The 24,266-nt window shown below is 37.2% G+C and overlaps 1 protein-coding gene across 1 annotated transcript; it reads right to left on the bottom strand.

Moving 5' to 3' along the window:
- Window positions 1–2,167: 2,167 nt before the first annotated feature.
- Window positions 2,168–20,196, bottom strand: rab21 (RAB21, member RAS oncogene family). The gene is made up of 7 exons (XM_042403897.1): window positions 19,721–20,196; window positions 10,928–10,987; window positions 10,677–10,784; window positions 9,577–9,640; window positions 7,129–7,183; window positions 6,851–6,939; window positions 2,168–2,455 (listed from the first exon to the last, which is right to left on the bottom strand). The coding sequence occupies exons 1-7, from the start codon at window positions 19,865–19,867 to the stop codon at window positions 2,316–2,318; spliced, it is 663 nt and encodes a 220-aa protein (XP_042259831.1). The 5' UTR covers window positions 19,868–20,196; the 3' UTR covers window positions 2,168–2,315.
- Window positions 20,197–24,266: the final 4,070 nt, after the last annotated feature.

The raw sequence follows: 24,266 nt of genomic DNA, 5'->3' as shown, positions 1-24,266 counted from the left end.
AAAAATGAATCCAAAAAAACAGAAAAACCTGCAATTTAAGAATGAAGATGAAAGTTTCAACTGAGCTCTCGTCATTAGTGAATCTCAAAATAAAAATAAAAAAAAGGGACAGTGCATCAGAAATAACGACAATGTGTGCGACACCTCGATGCGTTGTGTAAATAGTTATAATTGTTCTATTATCTTTACAAAACACTTTGACACGAGCAGTTTAAAAAATTACATTTCCAAAAAAAGTGTGCTGATTTTTTTCTCCTTTTCAACCACATTTTTTTTTTTTTTTTATAGTTTTTTCATTATTCCATAAAGAACAAGACAGTACATCGTTTATTTTCTTCTTCTTCTACACTTGTTTGTGCAGATTTTCCCCAAAGTTTTTTTTTTTTCCTTAAAGGCAGATAAAACGTCCAGTACGTCTTTTTTTTTGTTTTGTTTTTTTTTTGTTGTTGTTGTTGTTGTGGTCATTTTTCACAGAGTTCATTCAGTAAGAAGCAGAGAGATTAATGCAGTACAGGCCCGGTGGAGAAAAACAACAGTAAATTACACAGTAGAGTACAGAGACAACGTTTGTTTGTTTGTTTGTTTGTTTGTTTGTTTGTTCATGTACAGGTTTCCATCACCGTCACGTGAATATAACTTATTAAATAATCGCAGTTCAGTTTTTTTTTTTTATTTTTTAAAAAGTAAACCAAACAAAGCCGTTACAGAAAATCAAACATGCACGTTATTATTCTCTGTCCAGGAAAACATGTTGAACAGGAGCATGAACCGTGTGTGTGTGTGTGTGTGTGTGTGTGTGTGTGTGTGTGTGTTGAAAGCCGTCATGTAGAGGAGGAAGAGGAGGATCTTCAAGCTGCATGATATCGATTATTTTTGCTTTGGGATCAAACAATTATGTCAATTAATCGATTAGTTGCTCCTTAAGATCTTTAAATTTACAAAACATTTGAATGGATTTTGGTATTTTTTTAAAGGAGAAAATGTCAAAAGTTGCTGCTTTTTTCTGTTTTATATAAAAATTAAATTTTCTATTTTGGGGGTTTAGACCAAAAATAATATTTTCATTGTAGATTTTTTTTTTTTTTTTTTGATTAATGGATTAATTGCTTCGTCAGTAAAATGTCGGTCAGCGTTTCAGAGTCTTCTTCTGTCTGAGCAACAGTTCAAAACACAAAGATATTAAAGAAAGAAAAACAGCTGCAATCAAACTTTAACAGCTTTTGATCAGAAAATAACTTCAACTAATAATCAATTATCAAAATAGTGACTTTTCTGTTGATTGATCGATTGATCGCTGCAGCTTTATGTTGGGCGACTGATTCAAAATATAGATTTTATTGACTCAACGATTAATTGATCAAATCTGTCAAACTGTAACAAACAGATTCATCATTTACATTATTTGTTTGCAGTTAATTTGTTCTTTTTAATTTCTAAATTAGATTTTGTTTGTTTGTTTGTTTGTTTGTTTGTTGTGTGCAGTTTTAATGAATAGACCAGAAATCCGGATCAACAGCAGCTGAACGTCAGAATGTTGTGATTTTATTTCTTGTTTTTCCTTCTGTTGTAACTTTCATCACATTTAATTTAACTTTAATCAGAGAGTTCATCAGGACTGTGATTCGTTCTCTAATCTTTGTCTAACTGGAGACCTGACTGGCTGCTTGTTGACGTCTTTCAGGTCCAAACTTGTAGAGCCGATCCGGAACGAAACGCTGGAAAAACCTGCTGGAACCCGACGAACAGAAACTGGTTTTAGGGACTTTTTCTACAGATCAGCTGTGATATTCTCCTGCAGCTGCTCCTCCGGAGTTTAAACACGTTGTTTATGTTTTTAAGAAGTATAAGAAGATTAATGGTTTGTACAGTGTGTTTGTACGTCTGGATTCATGTTTTAACCCATCAAAAACAAACATAAATATCTCTACTGAAGCCTGCAACTCTTTCATTAGTGAACTTTTGTCATAATATCAGTTAAACTCCCGTCGCTGCTTATCAAGTCAAAGTGCTTTTAATCACTGAAAGCATTTTTTATTTTTTTTAAATCATAAAGATGTTGGGTTCATTTAGTTTTGGAGGGATTATTTACTGAAATAATTTAAATATAGTTACCCATGATGCTTAGCAGCAGAGACGGTAGTGAATGAACACAGCAGAAACACTCGGATTATTTTAGGATTTTATGAATCGGACCAACAGAGACACTGATAAACGTGTGTGTGGATATAATGTCTGCACATGTATGACAGAGAGTGTGTGTGTGTGTGTGTGTGTGTGTGAGAGTGTGTGTGTGTGTGTGTGTGTGTGTGTGTGTGTTAGCCAGAAGAGCAGCATCCTCCGGCGGGCGTGGCTTGCGGTTCGTCGTCGACAATCTGTACGCCCCGCCTACTCGACGCTGATTGGCTGGCTCCGTTGCCCTTCAACCTCTCCTCAGCTTGAGCGGTTTCCATCATCCCTAAAAAACACACACACACACACACACACACACACACACACACACACACACGAGTGAGCTTCTTCCATTTCAGCAACATGATTTTGTCTTTTAGACTTCCTGTCTGCTGTTTTATAACAGTCATGCTCACAACCTGGTTTTATATATATTATATATAATATAACAGCAGTGGAGTGAATGCGGCTAAAAATCATAATATCTGCAGCTGCAACAATTAATCAGTTAGTCACCAACTATTCTGATAAATTATTGATCGTTTTGAGTCTTTTTTTTTTTAAGAGGAAAATGTCCAAATAGTGATTTCAGCTTCTTAAATGTGAATATTTCCTGTTTTTTTTGTCCTGTATGACAGTAAACTGAATATCTTTGGGTTGTGGACTGTTAGTCGGGACGTAACGAGACATTTGAGGACGTCATCTTGAGCTTTCGAGAAACCGTGATCGACATTTTTCTGACCAAACAAATAAACGATTAATCGAGAAGGTAATTACCAGATGAACAGATGATAGTTGCAGCGGTGGGTCAGTGATTGTGTATTTTAAAAAAGGGATTGAAAAACCAACATGCCAACATGTGTGAGAGGTGAGGACTAAAATTAAACAGCTGATCTGATATAAAAGGTTCGACACTTCCTCTTTGAACAATTTGACTCTGGTCTCATGAGGACTGCAGCTCTTATCTGTTTCTCTAAAAAAATAAACAAAACATTTATGATAATGTATTAATTTGATCTGAAGTCGCTCTGCTCTGATGTGCATGTTTAAGAAAATATCAACAGTTTGGTTTATGTTTGTTTTATGAGGAACGTAATTCTTTTAATACATCTGCTTGATTTGGGCGACCGATCCAAGATGGCAGCACGTCCATGTTCTAGTGTTGACTGAGTGATGTCAGTTGTTTCTGGAGTTGTTCGGATAATATCACCACTTCACACCTGCTTCTGTTTAAACTACTGTGTTGATCTGTAAATCTGATGGTCGTCAGTCTCATACAGGCTCCTCTGTTCAGACCATGGAGCCTGCTCACCTGTCGGAGCTGTAACGCCGTCACGCCGCTCGATTCTGACGGATCGAATTTCTCATGATAAAAAGGAAAGCGTTTCCTGTCTTGGCTCCGATATTTTTATTGTTTTAAACACCGGCTCGTCCTGATTTTAATTCATTTATCCACAAGAGTTACTTCACTGGCTTTGATTTCCTGTTTATGCGAGACGTCACGCAACGTCATCATCTGACTCCGGAGGACGAAAGACTTATTCTTATGACCATAAGACGACCATAAAAAAAAAAAAAAAAAAGGCACAAACTGGGATTTTAAATCTTTTAGGAGCCCTCCCAATTGGATCACACCAATTACCGAAGATCTCATGACCCTATTTTATTAAACTATTTAGTCCATATGACTGGCGAGTCGTAGACGAGGCGTTGGGAATAACCAATCAGTACCAACACTAAACTCTGTTGCTTCTACTATCAGAACATGTTCAACCAAACCCCCGGTCCAGATTTTAATTGAGTATTAAATGATGATTTAATTGAGTTTTTAATTGAGTTGCGTGTTTTCTTCGAGTACCCCTTGTGATTTCAAAGCTAGATCCGGGCTTGTTATCATTCACCTAAATGTCAGAAGTCTACTTCCCAAATTGGATCCGATGAAAATCTGGACAAAAATCATCTGATACTGATATTCTTGTTTTGTCTGAAACTCGGCTAAACAAATCTATCACAGACAAAGACAATTAAGGGTTTCAATGTTTTTTGTTGTGACCGACTCAGAAAATTTGATGGTTTTTCCGTTTATATAAAAAATATATTTCATGCTTTCATCAGTATCTCTCAGAAGACAATTTGAACTTCTTGCCTTGAAGTTGCAGCTTCTTTTATCACTGTTGTAGGTTGTTAGAGACGCCGTCAGCCAGCAGTGAGGCTTTATCATCGTAATCAACTATCAACCTTTGATTTTAATGAGATTCTCCTTGCTGGAGATTTTAACTGGGACTGGTTGTCGTCTGTTTTAAATCTACCAGTGACTCATTTAATCTTACACAACTAATTAATAGCTCAACTTGTCTGAATCTTAAATGCCCAGAGAGATCCTCTCTTCTTGATTTATTTTTAAACAAATGCTCCTCATGAATATTTGGATATTGGTATTTTTGCAAATGATTTAAGTGACCATTGTGTTACAGTCAGACAAGTTAAGCTCCCGAAATCAAGACCACCAATTGTTCTTAAACCAGATTTTAAGGATTTCTGTGAGAAAGCTTTTCTTCATGATTTGTGGGACTTTGACTGAAACGTTTCTCTCATTGATGATGTAGAAGTGACTCGGAAATACTTTCATGATGCTTTTATTAACATTATAAATAAACATGCTTGGTTTTCCCCTCAGCTGTCCAGTCTACTAACAGAAAGGGATGTTGCCTGAGTTGACTGGCTGATTTTTAGATGGCTCCAAAAATCGCTTTACTTCTCTCATCTAAAAAGCTAAATCTGAGTTCGACCTTTGTAAAACTACTAGAAACTTAAATGATCCTAAGAAATTTTGGAAAGAAGGAAAATCTTTGGGAGTGTAACCATAAATGAGTTGCCACTCTCAACTGCTTTAATGAACGTTTTGTTTCTTCAGGTTCTTTATTTGAGTCTTTACATCCTGATCAAAAACAGCCAAATGAGCAGAAGGCTCACGTTTCCCCACCGCCAATTATTTGATTAATTAACTGATGTGACAGAGGTCCATAGAGCCTTAAAGCAACTGGATCCTAACAAATCCACAGGTCCTCAAGTCTTATTTTTTCAAGTTAAAGTCCTTGAAAAGTTTGTTAGTGAACAACTTAAAGACATAAATGTTCTTCTGTCACAACATCAGTCAGGCTTTAGAGAACAACACGGCACAATAACCGCTGCTGTTAAAGTGGTGAATGACATTATTGAGGCTCTAGACTGCAAAAATACTGTGCAGCTCTTTTTATTGATTTGTTCGAGGCTTCTGACACAGTTGACCGGGACAGACTCTACAGTATTGTCTTATCTGGACTCGCTGTGAGTTGGTTTTTAAATTAATGTCAGCTAGAACACAATGTGTCCAGTTTGCTGGGTCTTCCTTCCTCCCAGTATCAAAAGGCGTGTCCCAGGGTTCCATACTGGGACCACTGCTGTTCTCCATATATGTAAATAATCTTAATTTATCAAATGTTGTGTTCCATTTTTATGCAGATGATACAGTTATCTATTGTTCGTCCCCTTCAGAGGTACAAACCCTTGAATTCTGCAGTCAGCCTTATGTTCAGTCCCATTTAAATCAATTTAAGTTGGTGTTAAATGTGACAAATCCAAATTCAAGAGTTAACATCTTCCTAAGATCTCAACTGCTCAAGGGGTTGAAATTAAAATGGTCACAACATATAAGTACTTAAGTATTATTATTGATCAGAACTTGTCATTCAAATTACACATTGAAAATCTTGTTTCCAAGCTGAAATTTAAATTACTTTTATTTTTTATGAATAAATCCTGTTTCTCCCTTCAGGCAAGGAAACACTTGATTTCAGCAACTTTTTTACCTTTACTGGATTACGGTGACCTGCTCTTTATGAACGCACTGAGCAGTTCCTACAGAAGCTGGATACTGTTCACCACTGTGCTTTACGTTTTATTACTGTCTGTAGCAATCTAATACACCACTGTACTCTGTATGTCCACAGACTTTCACATTGGTTGCCTTATATATATAAATCTGGTTCCTCCTCATGGTGTACATACATGTATAAAAAACAAAATTAAGAGCTAAAACAGAATTAGGCAAAAAAATCTTTTAAATATGCTGCCCCTCTTCCTAGAATAATGAAACGAAGGGCCTGAAATTGTCAGAACTGATTACTGCGGTGGACTTAAAGTCAATTTTAAAGAATTTAGAAAATAAAACTCTTGGTAAATGTGACTGGTCCTAAATTATCACTGAAATCGTTTGAGAAAATTGTACCAGTTTATGCATCATAACTGGATTTTTGTATTTGACCTTGTATTGAATAATAACTGGATATTGTGTTCACTCATTTGTACTAGTGTGTAACAGTTGTATTTGTATGTTTGTACTGTTTGTGTTAATTGTTGTAACAATGTTCATGCTCTCTTTGTCAGGTCACTGTTGGAAAAGAGATTTTAATCTCAATGAGACCTTTATCTGGTTAAATAAAGGATATATATATATATATATATATAATGATACATATATTGAAATAGTCACATTTTATTTTGTGTCTCATGTCTCTCAGGTTCCGTTTTGTCGTCTTAGATGTGACTGATGTAAATTATTGTGTTTTTTTATTTACTTCCTGGTTTAATAAATGGTTAAATAACTAAAACAAAAATGGTTCAAGTGTGTTGCAGGTCTTACTTTTACAGAGATCCAGGAAGAGCTCCTCGATGCCTTTATTTAGCTTGGCTGATGTGTGGTAATGTTTGGCCCCCACCGACTCAGCATAACTACACAAACAAAGACAGACATATACAGAGGTATGATGAGCCATGCTCAGATTACTTCCACAAGAGTGAAATGTCCGCCGACCGACCGAGTTCATCGTCGTCCGTGTTTATTTGTTCACAGCGGAGCAGCTCGACATGGAAAAATCAATGTTCACTGTGTGTTTGTTGAGTAACAGCAGCAGCTCTCACCTCTCAGCCTCCTCCACTGAAACATGTCTGTCTTTGTCCAAATCAATTTTATTACCTGCAGAGAAAAGAAAACACACGTTCGGTCAGACTTTATGAATCAGTAGAGATCCCGTCTGACTCACTGGATCACACATCAAACATGGTTTAGGTTTCAGACCGCTAACGTTGTAAGTTAAAGGATCAGTCTGCTGATTTTCTACGCTTTATTTCTCCTCAACAAATCTCATGTTTGGATCCAAACCAACAATGAGCTGATCTACTAACAAGTATTGTGTGTGTATCCAAAGTCTGATATGTCTTATTCCTCCGTTGTTGTCCAACAGCGATCATGTTTTCAGTCTCCGGAGAGTAGATCAGTTTATTATTGGTTTAGCTCTGCACATTAGATTTGTTGATATTATGAAAAATATAGAAAATCACCAGCGTTATGCTTTAAACTGACCAGGACATCTAGAAATCAGAGAACCATCACATCAAAACCATCATATCAAAACTACTATCTGGTTTCTAAGTATTTTTCAAGCGACGGGCAAAAACTTTGATCTGTAATGATGATGGGGGGGGGGAGCGGGGAGGGGGGGGGGGGTCATAAAATGCTCTGTTGTTCTCTGTAAACCGGCCTTTTGTTCTCTTTGGAAACACAAACAGCAGAACAGAAGAAACCAGCGAGCCAGAGGACTGATCATCATGACACCAAAGCATCTGAGAGGGAATGTGTGGAAGCATTTTGACGTCAAAGATGGAAAAACTGGATTAAAGGTGAAACTGATTCTTATTTTCACTCATGTATCAATTTCTATGAGTCTTTAACTATTGATTGTTGCTGTTATTCAACAGAAAACATTGAGTTGGGTTTGTTTCTCCACAGGAAGCTGTATGAAATCTGATAAACTGCCTCACGTGATGTCACTCAGCACTTAGCATAACACCAACCAAACAGACGGTGGCGCAGTTGCATCGTGGGTAATGTAGGCGTCAGGTTTTAGGAAGAAGGGTGGCATAAAACAGACGCTTTTTTAAACTGATGTTTGCTTTTTTTTGATGTTTTTTATGTGTTGTGTGTATATAAATGATTTTTTACTCACTCTTTTTATATAAAAATACTGATCAGTGCAGCTTTAAGCAGCTAAAAAAAGAATTTGACTTGAAGGACACGAGTTTGTCACATTTTCCATCAAAGGTGGGCGTACTGGAAACATTTAGCTTCTATAAAGTTAATATCCAAGTTTCTGTTTCAGCACTCTGACTGTGAATGAAAAGTGCAGTACAAATTAAATGTATTATTATTATATTATTTCTAATTAAAAAACACCAAAATGACATTTTCATAAAACAGCAGATTCTATAATTGTATCTCCGGTACAAACACATGATGACCATCATCAACATAATCCAGTTAAAACACTTTATTCCCTCCATGAAGCCACACGCAGACAAACAACTTGATACGAAGACGTCATGACGACACAAACAACAGACCAGAAACAAACAAAAACATGAAAACAGGCCTGTTGAAGGATTTATGCACCGGTTTGTTTCTGTTTTCTGCGTCAGGCAGGAAGAAAACTCACTCAACTGTTTAGTCAATAAAATCACAAAGAGTCCAAAACCCCAAAAATATTCAATTTATAATGATATAAAAACAGAGAAAATGATTTTGACCTATAATTGGATAATTAATCACTAAATCAACATAGCTGTTGATTAAATTACTGTTTGATGGTCTAATCAATAATTGATTAATTGTTTCGGCATTTTGTCAACCAACAAAATAACTCTGAATTAAAACTGGTGCTTCAAGATTAAAATCTTTAGAGCCACAACTAACAATTTCATCAGTTAAATTACTGATTACCCTTCAATTAATGCAGTACGAGTCAAAAACAACACTGAATATCCATAAGTCAACATCCGTGTGGTTGCCTGGGAAACTCTTTAAGGATCATGGGTTATTATTGCGTAATATGCGCACGTAGCCAGCGAGTGGTTGAGCGAGTGCGAGCGGCAGGAAGGTGACGGTGTATGCTAGCATAGCAGAGGACGAGGTGTGTGTCAGTTAATAAATGCTGCAGGCTCTGAAGGCTCAGAAGTTAGCAACAACGTGTTAGCATAACCTGAAGATGCTAAACAGAGAGACGAGAAACGTGTGGCTGCTGAGTTTTACTCTGCACATTGCATCAAAATGATTTTGCCTTTTTACATGTCGCACTAATAAACTGTCTGTCTCTGGCTGAAATCGTACTTAACACTTAAATTTGACAAAAAAATAATGCTTAGAGGAATAAACATTTAAAATGTGCATAAAAAAAGCAGCAAACGGGACTAAAACATGACTAAAAACCACATTTTCATCAGGAGACTGAATCACTGCTGCTGAGATGATAGTTTCATTATAAAGTTCTAGATTTGTGTGATCAGGATCAATAAGTGTAATAAGTGAGAACTTACCTACTATACATAAACAAATCTCGTTCCCCAACATTTTCCTCAACTCTTTCACCCAGTTCTTCACCTGCGACACAAACAAGCTCACATTAATGATTCATCAGTTATGGCTGTGCTTTATCATTCAAACAATAAAACTTTATTTGTGTTGCAGCTTTTATACAGGTCGCAATTCAAAGTGCTTCACTGATAAGCCGAACAAACATAAACAGGAAAAATAATGAGATTAATGCACACGAGGAATAAAAATGATGAAAATATAAAACTATAATAATAAAAATAGAGTGAAATAAAAACTAGATAAACAACAAAATCAAATCATGAGAAAACAACTGTGTCGGGCTGTGGAGCGCTCCCGGTCTTATCTAAACCATCGCTATGGCAACAGATCAGCTGACTGACTGCCTTTCATGTTTCATGTCTTGTTTGTGAACACAAGTTTATCAAAACAGCTCATCGTGTATTTCCTCGTCTGTTACGGCCGCCAAATGTTTGCTCTGAGATCCTTTTAAAAAGATTCTCAGTTCATCTGTCACAAACGACCAGCTGCTGTCAAAGTCTCAGATTTTATTATTTTATCATCAAAATAGTTGCCATCAAATTAATTTCCTGTTGATCGACTGATGAGCGTGTGATCATGCTCGTTGGAACGGCGGCAGTGAGACGTCTCCAGTTAAACCTTTATCGATATCGATCGGTAACCGGGACGACGCGGCTGGTGAAACATAAGTTGTGTGCAGGTTACAGCTGTTATTGCAACGTGTCAGATACATATTTAATCAACATTTGATCGCTTATCATCTGCTGCTATAACAACACATAATATTTATATCATTCTTACTTTGTATACTGAGCATCTTATATAGTATCATAGAGGTGATATCAGGGCCAAAACAATGTTTATTTATGTGTTTGTACAAGTGTTTGCTGCCGTATAAACAGATCATCAATGACAATACAGTAAAACACAGTTGTAATAAGATAAAATATGTATAGTAGGAGAAGTTATAACTGTAACAAATACTGTAAACACTAAAAATGTCCACATATCTGTTTATAAAGCATTTATTAGATGTTTAAGGAGGGCTGGAGGAGGTGAATACCTTCTGAAAGGAGTCTTCGTCTGTAATGTCGTACACTAGAATGGCTCCATTGGAGTCTCTGTAGTAGATGGGACCTAACGCATGAAAACGCTCCTGACCTGCCGTGTCCTGCACACACACACGCATACACACACACACACACACACACACGCACACGCACACGCACGCACACACACAGTCATGTTAATGTGTTCAGGATAATGTTGCTATGAATGAAAAAACAGCAGCAAAGATCGACAGACTGATTTTACCCAAATGGCCAAGTTGACTCTTTTCCCCGTGATGTTGAGCTTCTTTGTGAGGAAGGACGCCTGCAGAGAAGAAGAAGAAGAAGAAGAAGAGAATCTGTTGATCACGTTCTGGATTCATCGAAATGTCTGTTTCCCCACAACACAAAGATATTCACTTTACTGTCATACAGAACTAAAATATTCACATTTAACAAGCTGGAATCAGAGAAATTTAACTTCTTTTTGTCTTTAAAATTGTTGGCAATTAAATTCCAATCAACTAAATCATTTAATCCACTAATCTGCAGCTCTGTTGATGATTATTCTGATTAGATTAAAATCAGCAACAACTTCATATTTGTTTTAGTCATTTTTAAAGAGAAAATTGTAAAGTTTTCCTGGTTGCAGTTTCTTTAACGTGAACTAAAGGTTTTGTGGTTTCAGACTGTTTAATGATATATGAGTGAAACTGTTTCATGTTTAATATTATATTATATGAATAAAACAGAGGATTGAAGGAACTCAAATCTGAAGTCTAAAGCTCTTTTTATTATAAACAAACACATGATATTGGAAATATTAACGTCTAATAAATGAAAATAACTGACAGAACATTAATCAAGTCATTTGCAGCCAATTAAACACTGACGGAGCTTCGACTTCTTCTTCTGACACGTTGACACTCGCCGTTTCTGCAGAATTATGAGTCACCTTCACCACACCTTCCTCCTCCTCCTTCTCCTCCTCCTCCGCTTCCTCTAACATGTAGTCACATGAATATCTTCATGGAAAACGTGACCTTTGACCTCGGAGGATTAACATACTGCTGCGCTTTACTTTAAACCTCTTTTGGAGAGAAGCGGCGCCTGAATAACTCAAGACGAGTTTATTCGAAACGTCGACTGTGATCTTTTACAAACAGCTTCTCACGTTGAGTCACAAACATCCGTCTGTTTCCTTTTTCACCTGCAAACTGTTTCCAGCCAAACATGAGCTGAACACGACTCTGATAACAACCCAAAAAGGTCAAAGTCCACCGGGGTAAAAGGTTGAGTTATTTCTCTTTCCTCCACGAGCGTTTCAGATTTATCAGCCTGCTCGGTGGGAAAGAGACCGTCAGCGTCACCGGCGAGAGTTATCGCCATGACGACCCAGAGAGAGATTTATCAGTGAGGACGAGAGAGAGAGCGAGAGAGAGAGAGAGAGAGAGAGAGGTCATGCAGAGGAACGAGTGAGTGGATGTGTGAACGTGAGGTCGGTCAGCTGACTGAGTGTTTGTTGGACATGTGCTCCGACGTCTGACTAAAAACACAACTAGTGGTTCATTTCTGATTAAATGAACTTTTCCCCGTAAAAACACTGAAACATCAAACCAGCTGCAACATGAACAGTTTTGAGGTACTTGTACTTTACTTGAGTATTTCCATGTGATGCTACTTTCTACATTTCAGAGGGAAATATTGTTCTTTCTACTCCACTACATTTATTTGACAGCTTTAGTTACTTTTCAGATGAAGATTTGACACAATGGATAATATAACAAGCTTTTAAAATACAACACATTGTTAAAGATGAAACCAGTGGTTTCCAACCTTTTTGGCTTTTGACGTCTTACAAAAAGCAGTATGTAGTCGGGGTCACATTTCACATGTCTATGAGTTGTTAACAGCTCCACCAAATAGTGATTTTTCCCTCTAAACTTCTCACATGCTTTCATTTCAATAAATGTTCAAATGATCCAATATTTCAGCAAAAATCAAAGATTAGAGAAAAAGTCCAAAAACTGAAAACAGATTTGTGTATCAGAACTTTGTTTTTTCTTCTTTCCTCTCCCATTAATCATCTCACCACCCCTCAGATTTATCTGCTGACCCTTTGGAGGGGCCCCGACCCCTAGGTTGGGAACCACTGGACTAAACTAGCTAACTGTATATAAAGTAGTGTAAACTAGCTCCACCTCCAGCAGCTACAACAGTAACATGCTGCTCTAACACTGATGCTTCACTATTAATAATCTAATGATGTCATATATAATAATATATCAGTCAGAGGGACCAAACCACTACTTTTACTGCAATACTTTAACTACATCAAGCTCATAATACTTATGTACTTTTACTGCAATACTTTAACTACATCAAGCTCATAATACTTATGTACTTTTACTGCAATACTTTAACTACATCAAGCTCATAATACTTATGTTCTTTTACATGCAGGACTTTTACTACATCAAGCTCATAATACTTATGTACTTTTACTGCAATACTTTAACTACATCAAGCTCATAATACTTATGTACTTTTACTGCAATACTTTAACTACATCAAGCTCATAATAAAGTATTTTTACGTTGCTGTATTTGTATTTTTACTGCAGTAACGGATCTTCTTGGCTGCTTAAGAAACATTTTTATGTAAAAGAGGATTTTATTAAGAGGGAAAAGTTATTCTGGAGTTTCTTCTCTTTGGTAAATTCCACTGAGTCAAATGTGGATTGACAGCGTCTGAGGAGTAAATATGTAAAACTTTTCCACTCTGAAGAGTCTCATGACAGACGTGACAGTTTAATAATGTGGAGCTCGTGCTCGGAGATGACTTCATGCTTATGAGCAGAAACCGTCTCCAGTTTCTACAACGTTCTCTGATCTTTCTGCGGAGAATCTCTTCGGATACGTGAGAAAGAAAAAAAAATCAGCCGTAAAATAATCCTTTATCTGCTGTCGACGGCGCTCCCATAATGCACCTCTGTGTGTTTTCTCACGTGCCTGAAGACCCTGCAGACGCATCGCTGGGGAGCGTTGGAGATCATGTGACTGTTTATATAGACGAGCTGGAGGAGTCCAACAGTACACCCCCCCCCTCTTCCTCCCATCATCATCATCATCATCATCATCCTCTCTGTCCACAGTCGCACTATCCTTCATCCCTACAAATATCTGATGACGTCGTGTTTACATCCACATTTATCACCAATTTTATTTACAGAATATCGGTGAAAGAGCATCAATCAAACATGACGGAAATATGACATTTCTGTGTATTTCACGTATTCATGTGAGGAAGGTTAGAGTCTCCTCATCATCATCATCGCTCCACACAGATCTGATGAGAGTTTTTCTCCTTTAAATTGATTCGTCGTTTAGTCAGAAAACGGTGAAAAACTTTGATCCCAAAGTCCAAAATGACTAAAAACGATTGATCCGTTATCAAAATATTTTATTTTCTGTTAATCTGTAAACTGTTGAGCTTTTAAATTGTCGATTATCTTCTTTTTGTTTGTTGTTTTGCCTCGATGTTTATGATTCATGAATAAAAAACACATTTATATCAATTACAGCTGCAACGATTAATCGATTAATCGATGGACATAATTAATCTGCATCTATCTTGATAATTGAATAATTTTAGTCTTTTTTTTTTTTTAAAGGAAAAATGCAAAATATTTGTTGGTTGCAGCTTTTTAAACGTGTCACACGTGACAGTAAACTGAATATCTTAACTGTTGATCAGATAACAAAACTATTAATCGAGGAAACGATCAATAAAAGGAAATAATGGTTTGTTGCAGCCTTAATAATCACAGAATAAAATATTACAGAATTGTGATTGTTATATAACTCAAAGTGCAGCATAATGTCCAGCTCTACATGTGACCGAAACACTAGATCACTGGTTCCCAATCTGGGGGTCCTGACCCCCACTAAGGGTCACTAAAGCTTCCCAGAGGGGTCGCTAAAAAACAACCAATCAAAGAGGTAGAACAATAACACAACAACACTGGATTATTAACTATAAATGTCAGGTAAAATCATCTCTAATATTCACAGGAAGTCATCTGCACAAACTGATCCAAACTTCTACTTCCTGCAGTTATTGCTTCACTATTTGGGCTCATTGTACAGTTAATCACTTGTTCTGTGCTTTTATTTCTATAAAGCTTTGAATATAATGTGAAATATCCATAAAATGTGTCAGTTTAGTCATTGATAGAATGAGGATCCATTAAACACTCTAAAACTTTTACATCCAGCAGATTTCAGGCTGAAGCTTTGACGCAAGGAGAAGAAGAAGAAGAAGAAGAAGAAGAAGAAGAAGAAGAAGAAGAAGAAGAAGAAGAAGAAGAAGCTGTGAGTACACAAGAGCTCTGCTGATGATGCAACCCGCATACTCAAGAGGTGTTCGAACGTAACACCGGCTTACACAACCGCAGCTAACCGATGCTGAACCGCAGCTCAGACAGAGAGAGAGAGAGAGAGAGAGAGAGAGAGAGAGAGAGAGAGAGAGAGAGAGAGAGAGAGAGAGAGAGAGAGAGAGAGAGACAGAGAGACAGAGAGAGAGAGAGAGAGAGAGAGAGAGAGAGAGAGAGAGAGAGAGAGAGAGAGAGAGACGCTGTGCTGGACCGACTGAGAGAGAAAGCGGCTGCAAGTCATTATCGATGCTCCATCGCTGGCTTCTCACATGGAAATGCTGCATCATACTTCCTGGGATTTTTTTTTTTTTTTTACCCTCTCTCTCTTCTCCTGAAACCTCCAGTCAGTAAGAGTTTCCTGTAACAGGAGCGGCGGCTGATAAACAAACCAAAGCAGCCGGCTCTGAAACAGGATATGCAAACACACACACATGCAGACGGTGAAAGCTTCTTATCAGCCGTAACGCCAACGACCACGACCGTGTGGACCCAATATGAAACTTCCGGTTTACGTTTCACACGGCTCTCTGTCCTCGCTCGGCCTTTCTGGACCGTTCTCTAGAAGTTCACGACTGAATAAGCCGGTAAAACGTCTCCTGCGCCATCTTTTTAGGAGAAAGAAGGAAAAGGGTTTAAAACAAAAGTCTGTTTTTTTTAAAACAACAGCTTCCTTTACGGGTTTATGTTGACATGAGACTCCTCAAAGATTCAATTACAATGTTGTTGATGGTGAAGACGATGATGAAGAGAGACGCCGTTGTCTTTTCTGCTCACTATAAGAGCTTCTTCCATCCACCTGTTTTTATGCACTTTTTCAATTTGCACGTAAAAAACAAGCGAGTGAAAAGGCTGGAAACTCAAAACAAGTTGAAACATCCTCACAGTCGCTGAAGAGCTGAAACATCTGACGTGTGCGGAGCGATGATGATGATGAGGAGGAGGAGGCTGTAACCTTCCTCACATCAATACATGAAACTAGCAGAAACGTCATCATGTTTTCCATCGTTTGAGCTTTGACTGCCGCTCGTTTAATGACGTCATCTGGTTGCGTCTTCTTCTTCTGCGACGGTTTAAAAGGCACAACAGCAGCGGACGGAAAACAAACCTTCATTTCTTTTGCTGTTTTTTTATGTAAATTCTGTTATAATTTGCTCTGAATCTGGACGGAAAAGCAGGTGAAACAGAAGTCATTCAGTTATGTTAGTACGCAAAGTGAAGAAAGACGGTCGCTGTGTGAGCTGTAATTACAGTCGCCGTGACGACACCGACACGGATACCGTGTCTAACGGCTGGACGTTAATCCAGCTTCATCAGCAGCAGCAGACATCGCCTGCTTTTAGCTGTAAAGCTGCAACTAACGAGTATTTTCCCCCAATTAATCATTTTGTCCATAAAAATTCTTGTTATTGTTTCAAGGCCACGTTTTCAGACGTTCAGTTTATTTTCACTTGTGACAAAGAAAAGCTTCAAAATCGTCACATTTGAGAAGCTGAGAGCAAATATTTAACGTTTTTGCTTAAAAAAAAAAAAAGATAAAAAGATTATTTGATTATCAAAATAGTCGACGATGAATCTGTCAGTCGATTGAATCAATTCATTAACTGATCAACGCAGCTCTGATCTATTTTCTAATTTGTGTGATTCACTTCAAGGCTTCTCAGCATAAATGATACCAATCAATTCATTTCTGGGTAAAATCTGCAACGATTAATCGATCAGTCGATTGACGGAAAATAAATCAGCAGCTATTATGATCATCGATTCATCGTTTTGAGTCATTTTTTTTAGGAAAAATGCTAAAATTCTCTGATTCCAGCTCCTCAAATGTGAATATTTCATAGTTTCTTTAGTCCTATAAGACAGTTAATATATATATTTATATATTTGTCTTATGGACTGTTGATCAGGACAAATCAAGACATTTGAGGACGTCACTTTGGGCTTTTAGAAACATTCATCAACGTTTTCTGGACCAAACGACTAATGGAGAGAATAATCGACATATTGAACAATAATCTTTAGGTGCAGCTCAGGTTTAAATCTCATTAACTCTCCAGAAAAACAGCGTTTTCATCACATTCACACTGTGGATCAGTTGACTGGTGGTTGAGAAACAGTGTGAAGAAAGAGACTCACAGCCTGAACTCTCCGTAGAGGAAAAAATGACTAAAAAACAAACTGTGGTCATTAATGTTACTCAGTTAAATATTGAATCTTACAGTCAGAGCAGAAAATCTTCACATTTCAGCAGCTGGAACCAGAATGTTTGGTATGTTTGTTTCATAACGAGGGTTTTGCAGATGAAGAAGGAGAGAAAAGACAGAAACTGAGCACCTGCGACCAGGAAGGAAGACGTGAAGAGAAGTGAAACTGAAACTTCACTTTTATTTTATAATTATTCAAAGTGATTATCAGGCTGAGCAGTGATGAGCTGAGTAACAGAGGGGATCAATAGGGGAATGAATTATGATTATTATTTATTTATTACTATTCTGACTTTTTACAACTTTTAAAATATCACTCAAAAGTCAAAGTAGAAGACTTGGGAGACCTTTCATGTAAACTCGCCTTTTAAATCCGCAAGAAAAATACAATCAATTGTTTGTTTTTTTGGTGAATTTGCTGAAGAGAAACTCCTCCTCTGCTCCTCCTCCTCCTGTTGTTGCTCTTCCTCAGATCGGCCGTTAAGCTCCAGGCAGCCGAATATCCCAGACTGCATTTCGCACAAACCGGCAGCCATGTTGGAGATTAAGCTGTTGTAATTTTCAGACTGTTAATATGTCACTTTATTAAGTTTTAATATTTTTCCAGGTGAGAAAGTGACCCATCTTCAGTCGAAGCCTGGCTCACTTCCTGTGGGCTTGGTCGCCACTTCCTGTATGCTTTGTTTCAAACTGAAAGCTGTCTAGAGTTTCGTACACTGTCCAGACATAAACCAGGTTCTGACTAAGTTTTGTTTTCTTCCTGACTGCTTATTGTTGAACTTTCTCTCACTTTCCTTTTACATCAAACATTAGTTTGAAGACAGAAGGTGGCAAACGATGTACAGATTGTGATTTAAGAATATATATATATATAATAGAATTTGCTGCATATAAACACTTAATAACTGGTTTATAACACACTATAATGTAGTTATAAGCAGATATTTTTAATTTTTAAGTGTTTATTAATGTTCAGTATTTGTCAACAGTTGTTACTTTTATATTATTACAACCATGCTGTTGTTCATTATCTGTTTATACAACGACAAACACTTCTGAAGGTCCACAGAGTTACAACGTACAAACACCTGCTTATAACTACATTATAACGTGTTACAAATTATTAAATATTTCTATACGGCTTGTAAACGTATTTATTTGCTTGGCTCAACATTATCTATGTGGTATTATCACCTTTTTTGTGTGTGAAAATCACAGTATGTTAGTCTGATTATGTGACGGCTGAATGACGCAGCAGCACCCGACGAACACGGAAATGACGTCTACAGATTGTCTGATTGGTGGAAAACTTCTTTACCTCGCAGGTTGACCTGTGACCCGGGAGAGATTAAACATATCACCGAGACGAAATATTCATACAGGTGTGTTTTTAACTACCAAGTACCAGCCCTCATGAGGACTGGGTGCCAGGTTAGCCTGTTAGCATGGATGCTAGCTGCTAGCTTGTCTACAACGCGGTATTGCAATATTGCGGTTATTGCGACAGCTTTGAGTCGGGGTCACATTTCACATGTCTATGAGTTGTTAACAGCTCCACCAAATAGTGATTTTTCCCTCTAAACTTCTCACATGCTTTCATTTCAATAAATGTTCAAATGATCCAATATTTCAGCAAAAATCAAAGATTAGAGAAAAAGTCCAAAGAATGAAAACAGATTTGTTTTTTCTTCTTTCCTCTCCCATTAATCATCTCACCACCCCTCAGATTTATCTGCTGAGTCTTTGGAGGGGCCCGACCCCTAGGTTGGGAACCACTGGACTAAACTAGCTAACTGTATATAAAGTAGTGTAAACTAGCTCCACCTCCAGCAGCTACAACAGTAACATGCTGCTCTAACACTGATGCTTCACTATTAATAATTTAATGATGTCATATATAATAATATATCAGTCAGAGGGACCAAATAATTTATTTGTAATGGAGTATTTTTATTTTGTTGTATTGGTACTTTTACTTAAGTAAAGGATCTGATTACTTCCATCTCTGATTATTAACAGTCTGTGTGACCGTTTCACCTGATATCAGATATCAGATACACATTTCTTGGCAGGTGATCAGTTTGACTTTCTCCTCCGTCACCTCAGATAATCCCAGCTGGACTGACGGCTCCAATTTCAGCCACAACACCTTGTATGTCTCGCAATAACCCCGCTTTCCCGGGACGGCTCGGGCTGCGCAACACGCGTACACTGCCAAGTGACAGCAACAAAACACCCACCCACCCCCCCCAACCAAACACCCCCCACCCCAACAAAACACCACCACCACCCTCCTCTGCTTTGATTTCAAAAAAAAAAAAAAAACAAAAAAACAACCCCAACCCCAGTTAACTGTCACGGCTCCGGGGCGGGCCGGCCAGCTCCCCGGCGGTTAGCAGCAGCTTCCCGGCCGTCTTACCTGTAGAGTTGTGATGTGTTTGTCGTTGAATTTGTTCTCGCAGTAGCGCAGCACCAGCGACGTCTTCCCCACACAGCCTTCCCCGAGCAGCACCACCTTGAACGAGTATGTTTTGCTGCTGTTGCCGCCCGCCCCTCCGGCCGCCATCGCTGGCAGTTTATATCAAACAAATCTTCGGTTTTTATATCAAAAACAAGCGTTATCCTGCTCGCGCTGCTAATGCTAACTGAAGTCCTGCGTAGCTCACATCGGCTTCCGACTTCTAAAAAATGAGCTAAAATCAGGAGAAAAACGCGTCGACAACATCAGCGGAACAGACTTTTATAAATATCTAGCAACAGACGGAGAGGAAATATGTTTTGACAGCGAGCTAATTCTCCTTTAACCTGCCGCGGATGCCCGGTTTTCACCCAACTAATGGCGTCTCTTTGAGCTAGTTATAGTTAGCCGGCTAGCTCCGCCAAAGATCCTCTATGCTCAGGAGGAGGTGTCACTCTGTTGTTAGAAGCACAGATGGTACAAAGAGCAGGTCCCCAAACAGACGTGATGCTTCATTTTCTATTTGAAACATGTAATCAAGTCAAAATAATGTTTATAACAATGATATCATACAATTATGAAATTATATTCACTATATATTAATCTGTCATTCTTTTCTCATTAATTCATCACATTTTAGTCATTTTAGTCATAAAATTTTAGTCAAAAAATCGGAGGCCTTATCTCATAATTATGACTTACTATCTCATAATTATGAGATAGTATCTCTATCATAATTATGAGATAGTAAGTTGTAATTATGAGATAAGGCCTCCGATTTTTTTTTAAATGGTGAATGCAATGTGCTTCTATACAAAATTTCATAAATAAATAGCTTGTTTTATCTGAATAGTCTCAAACCAAAATATATCCAGTTAACAGTCTAAAACATCAGTATCGATAGTGAGAACCTCTGTTTGAATTTTCTAATCATTATTCTTTAATATTGAGTATCTGCTGATGACGAGTCTGATCTGATAGTTATTTCTTTTATATTTTTGCTGTGCAGTTCATATCAGGCTGCAGTAAGCATAAGTTAGCATACGTTCAAATTAGTGATGCAATTAAAATCTGTTTGACAGAAGAATAATTCTGCTTGGAGATAAAATCTAACCTACATCACAAGTTTCCACTTATGGCTTCTTGTAATATTTCGTATAATTGTGTTTTATATGTGTTGAGAGCAGATCTGAGAAAAGATTAGATCAACTTTATTGATCCCACAAAGAGAAATTGAAGTGTCATAGCAGCAGAAGTACAAGAACAGGACACTGTATACATTATGAACATGTCATATATACAAATTAAGCATGAAAAAATTAAATAAAGGTACTAAACGCTATATAAAGAACATAAATAGTCACTATAAAATGTTATGAAACAAATATAGTCATGCATGAAGTGAGGAGACAAAGAAAATTAAATATAAAAAGCTTGGTTGGTGGGTAAGATGTGCTGTTAGCAGTTATTACACAGTTATAAATAAATACAGTTATTATACTTCTGCTGAAGGTTTGGAGAGGATTTCAACAGCCTCTCTTCATCTCCAACGTAAACCAAAAAAAAGGAGGTTTAACCAAAAACAGCACCTCAGAGTTCTGATTAAAATGAGAAATACAACCAAAAAAACAAAACAAAACATGTAAATCCGCCAAAAAACACAATGAAAAAATAAAAGTCTCGTAATCGGAAGTGGTCCTCCGAACCCGCAGCAGAGTGAGAGCTCTGCGCTGTTCGCTGCTCTCTGCTGCATCACATGATGACAGTCTGCTGCCTGTCAGCCTCAGAGCTGCTGGGGGTTTCTGCTGTTGGCACATCAAACAGACTGGAAACAGGCTCAGAAACTCATCATAACTCACTCATGAGATGCAACTTTTATTAAATATACAAAACTGGCTAAAAATGTCCGTTAACTTTAATTTATTTTTCCTGCTTTTTACGTCTTTGATTCAACATTTGTTGTGATTTAAATAAAGCGGAACACAAACTTCGCAGAAAATACAAACATAAAGAGCTGTAAGTCCCTCATATTTTGGACAAATATTATGCATATTTTTTCAGAATAAGTCCTCAGAAGATTATTTTTTGTTTGTTTGTTTTATTGGATAGAAAACAGGAGACAGGAGGTCAGAGGTCATGACCCTGAGTTGAGCTAATAACGTCAGACGCAGCGTAACCAAAACACAGGGTCATGATTTTTAGATCATATTTCCCCAAATGCAACAAAAAAGACTCTTAAGTGTTTTTAAATATTTGGTTTTATTTGTTAAACCTCATTTACAAGAGTAAAATGTTGGTGTGGAGATACTTTAATCCTTTATTTCTTTTCTTTTTATTGGCCTCAAAGTTGTCAAATTAGAATTTGGTGAGTCGTTAAATACTGAGATCAGCCTATTAAATGTGTAAAGTTTTAATTGAGGAATATGAACCACAGAAACGTTGGTTTGTTTTTGTTGGATCTCCTCATAACAAGACAGAAGACAAGACAAAACGAATGCAAGTTACTGAAATTCAGTTCAATTCTTGTTTATTTGTATTAAATTCCAGGCCAAATCAGATCAATTAAAAATAAGAACACTTATTAACATTATCTATTGTGCAAAAGAAATGTATTTTGATGCGTTGCTCCGACTTCTAATCCTGATCAAATGTGTTATTTTCTTCCCTTCCTTGTTTTGTTTTGTTGGTTTGTTTGTGGCCTGGGGGAGGGGGCGATGATGAAATGTATGAACTTCACTGCTTATAATATCTACAGTTTGATGAAATGGAAAATAATAATAAAAAATATATATTGCAAAGAAATATGTGCCATGTAAGAACAAGATCGACTTAAAAAGATTTTAACTCAGGACGCCTGATAATTCAGGCATCACCTAAAAGCTGTAATTTCAGTTTATGTTTTGCCTTTAAAGGTGCATAAAACTGTATTTTGTAATGAATCAAAACACACAGTGAATGAATGTAGTTTTACCAGGAAGCCCCTCAGTGTTTTCTGTCTCTGGCTGCAGTTCAGCTGATCAGCCACTAGAGGTCAGAGTCTGAATGGAAATGAAACATCAGAAACATCAGAAACATCAGAAACACTAAATCTATTGAACAATGAGCCAACATTAGTATGACGTCATGTGTTCTGTCCTTTATTTCTCAACTGTGAAACATTTTATGAATTTTACATGTAAAAGTGTTGCTGAAGGATAGTTTTATTTTACTTTATTCTATAATTTCTTTAAGCAGCGTTTCCAGGAGTTCACTTTATTTTACCTTATTTCACTTATTGGATAATCTGCTCAGTATCAGGCAGTGGTGGAAAGTACAGTTTTGAGGTACTTGTACTTTACTTGAGTATTTCCATGTGATGCTACTTTCTACATTTCAGAGGGAAATATTGTACTTTCTACTCCACTACATTTATTTGACAGCTTTAGTTACTTTTCAGATGAAGATTTGACACAATGGATAATATAACAAGCTTTTAAAATACAACACATTGTTAAAGATGAAACCAGTGGTTTCCAACCTTTTTGGCTTTTGACATCTTACAAAAAGCAGTGTGTAGTCGGGGTCACATTTCACATGTCTATGAGTTGTTAACAGCTCCACCAAATAGTGATTTTTCCCTCTAAACTTCTCACATGCTTTCATTTCAATAAATGTTCAAATGATCCAATATTTCAGCAAAAATCAAAGATTAGAGAAAAAGTCCAAAAACTGAAAACAGATTTGTGTATCAGAACTTTGTTTTTTCTTCTTTCCTCTCCCATTAATCATCTCACGACCCCTCAGATTTATCTGCTGACCCTTTGGAGGGGCCCCGACCCCTAGGTTGGGAACCACTGGACTAAACTAGCTAACTGTATATAAAGTAGTGTAAACTAGCTCCACCTCCAGCAGCTACAACAGTAACATGCTGCTCTAACACTGATGCTTCACTATTAATAATCTAATGATGTCGTATATAATAATATATCAGTCAGAGGGACCAAACCACTACTTTTACTGCAATACTTTAACTACATCAAGCTCATAATACTTATGTACTTTTACTGTAGTTTTACTTGTAATAGAGTATTTTTATTTTGCTGTATTGGTACTTTTACTCCTTCCAGTGTTCAGTATCAGGTTTAGTTTGGAGATTTAAGGGGTTTTCATGGAGGGTCCTTAAAGAGCTTCCAGGCATCCTTGAAAGGTTTCAGGAGGTTTTTAAAGAGATGTTCCAGATGTTCCTTAGTACATGTTCTGTCTTTCTTTCTTATTTGATTTTATTGTATTTTTATCAAAACAAAAACTGTATTTATGTAGGATCAGTTTTAATGTTTTTTGTGTCATTACATTAAATCAAATTATAAAAACGGACTTCTACTGAAAGACAAAGACACATCACTTCATCTTAAACAGATTGCTTCATACTGTCAACTGTTGCATCATTACTTTTGTTGTGTGTGTGAGTGATAAGCATCTTCATATCTACCACCGTAGAATATAGAGAGCTGATCATTAAACACAGCCT

Source organism: Thunnus maccoyii, chromosome 23 (assembly GCF_910596095.1).
Source record: "Thunnus maccoyii chromosome 23, fThuMac1.1, whole genome shotgun sequence".
Classification (NCBI taxonomy): Eukaryota; Metazoa; Chordata; class Actinopteri; order Scombriformes; family Scombridae; genus Thunnus; species Thunnus maccoyii.
The sequence above is the reverse complement of the archived record's forward strand: the minus strand, read 5'-3'. Positions and strand labels throughout refer to the sequence as shown.

Bases quoted from the DNA above. Each gene is read 5' to 3' on its own strand.
- rab21 (XM_042403897.1), bottom strand. From the start codon at position 19,867: ATGGCGGCCGGAGGGGCGGGCGGCAACAGCAGCAAAACATACTCGTTC. The intron at 9,641-10,676 runs GTATTCACCTCC...TTTGTGTCGCAG, and splicing joins ACGAAGACTCCTTTCAGAAG to GTGAAGAACTGGGTGAAAGA. The intron at 2,456-6,850 runs GTAAGACCTGCA...TGTGTTTTTTAG, and splicing joins CTTCCTGGATCTCTGTAAAA to GGATGATGGAAACCGCTCAA.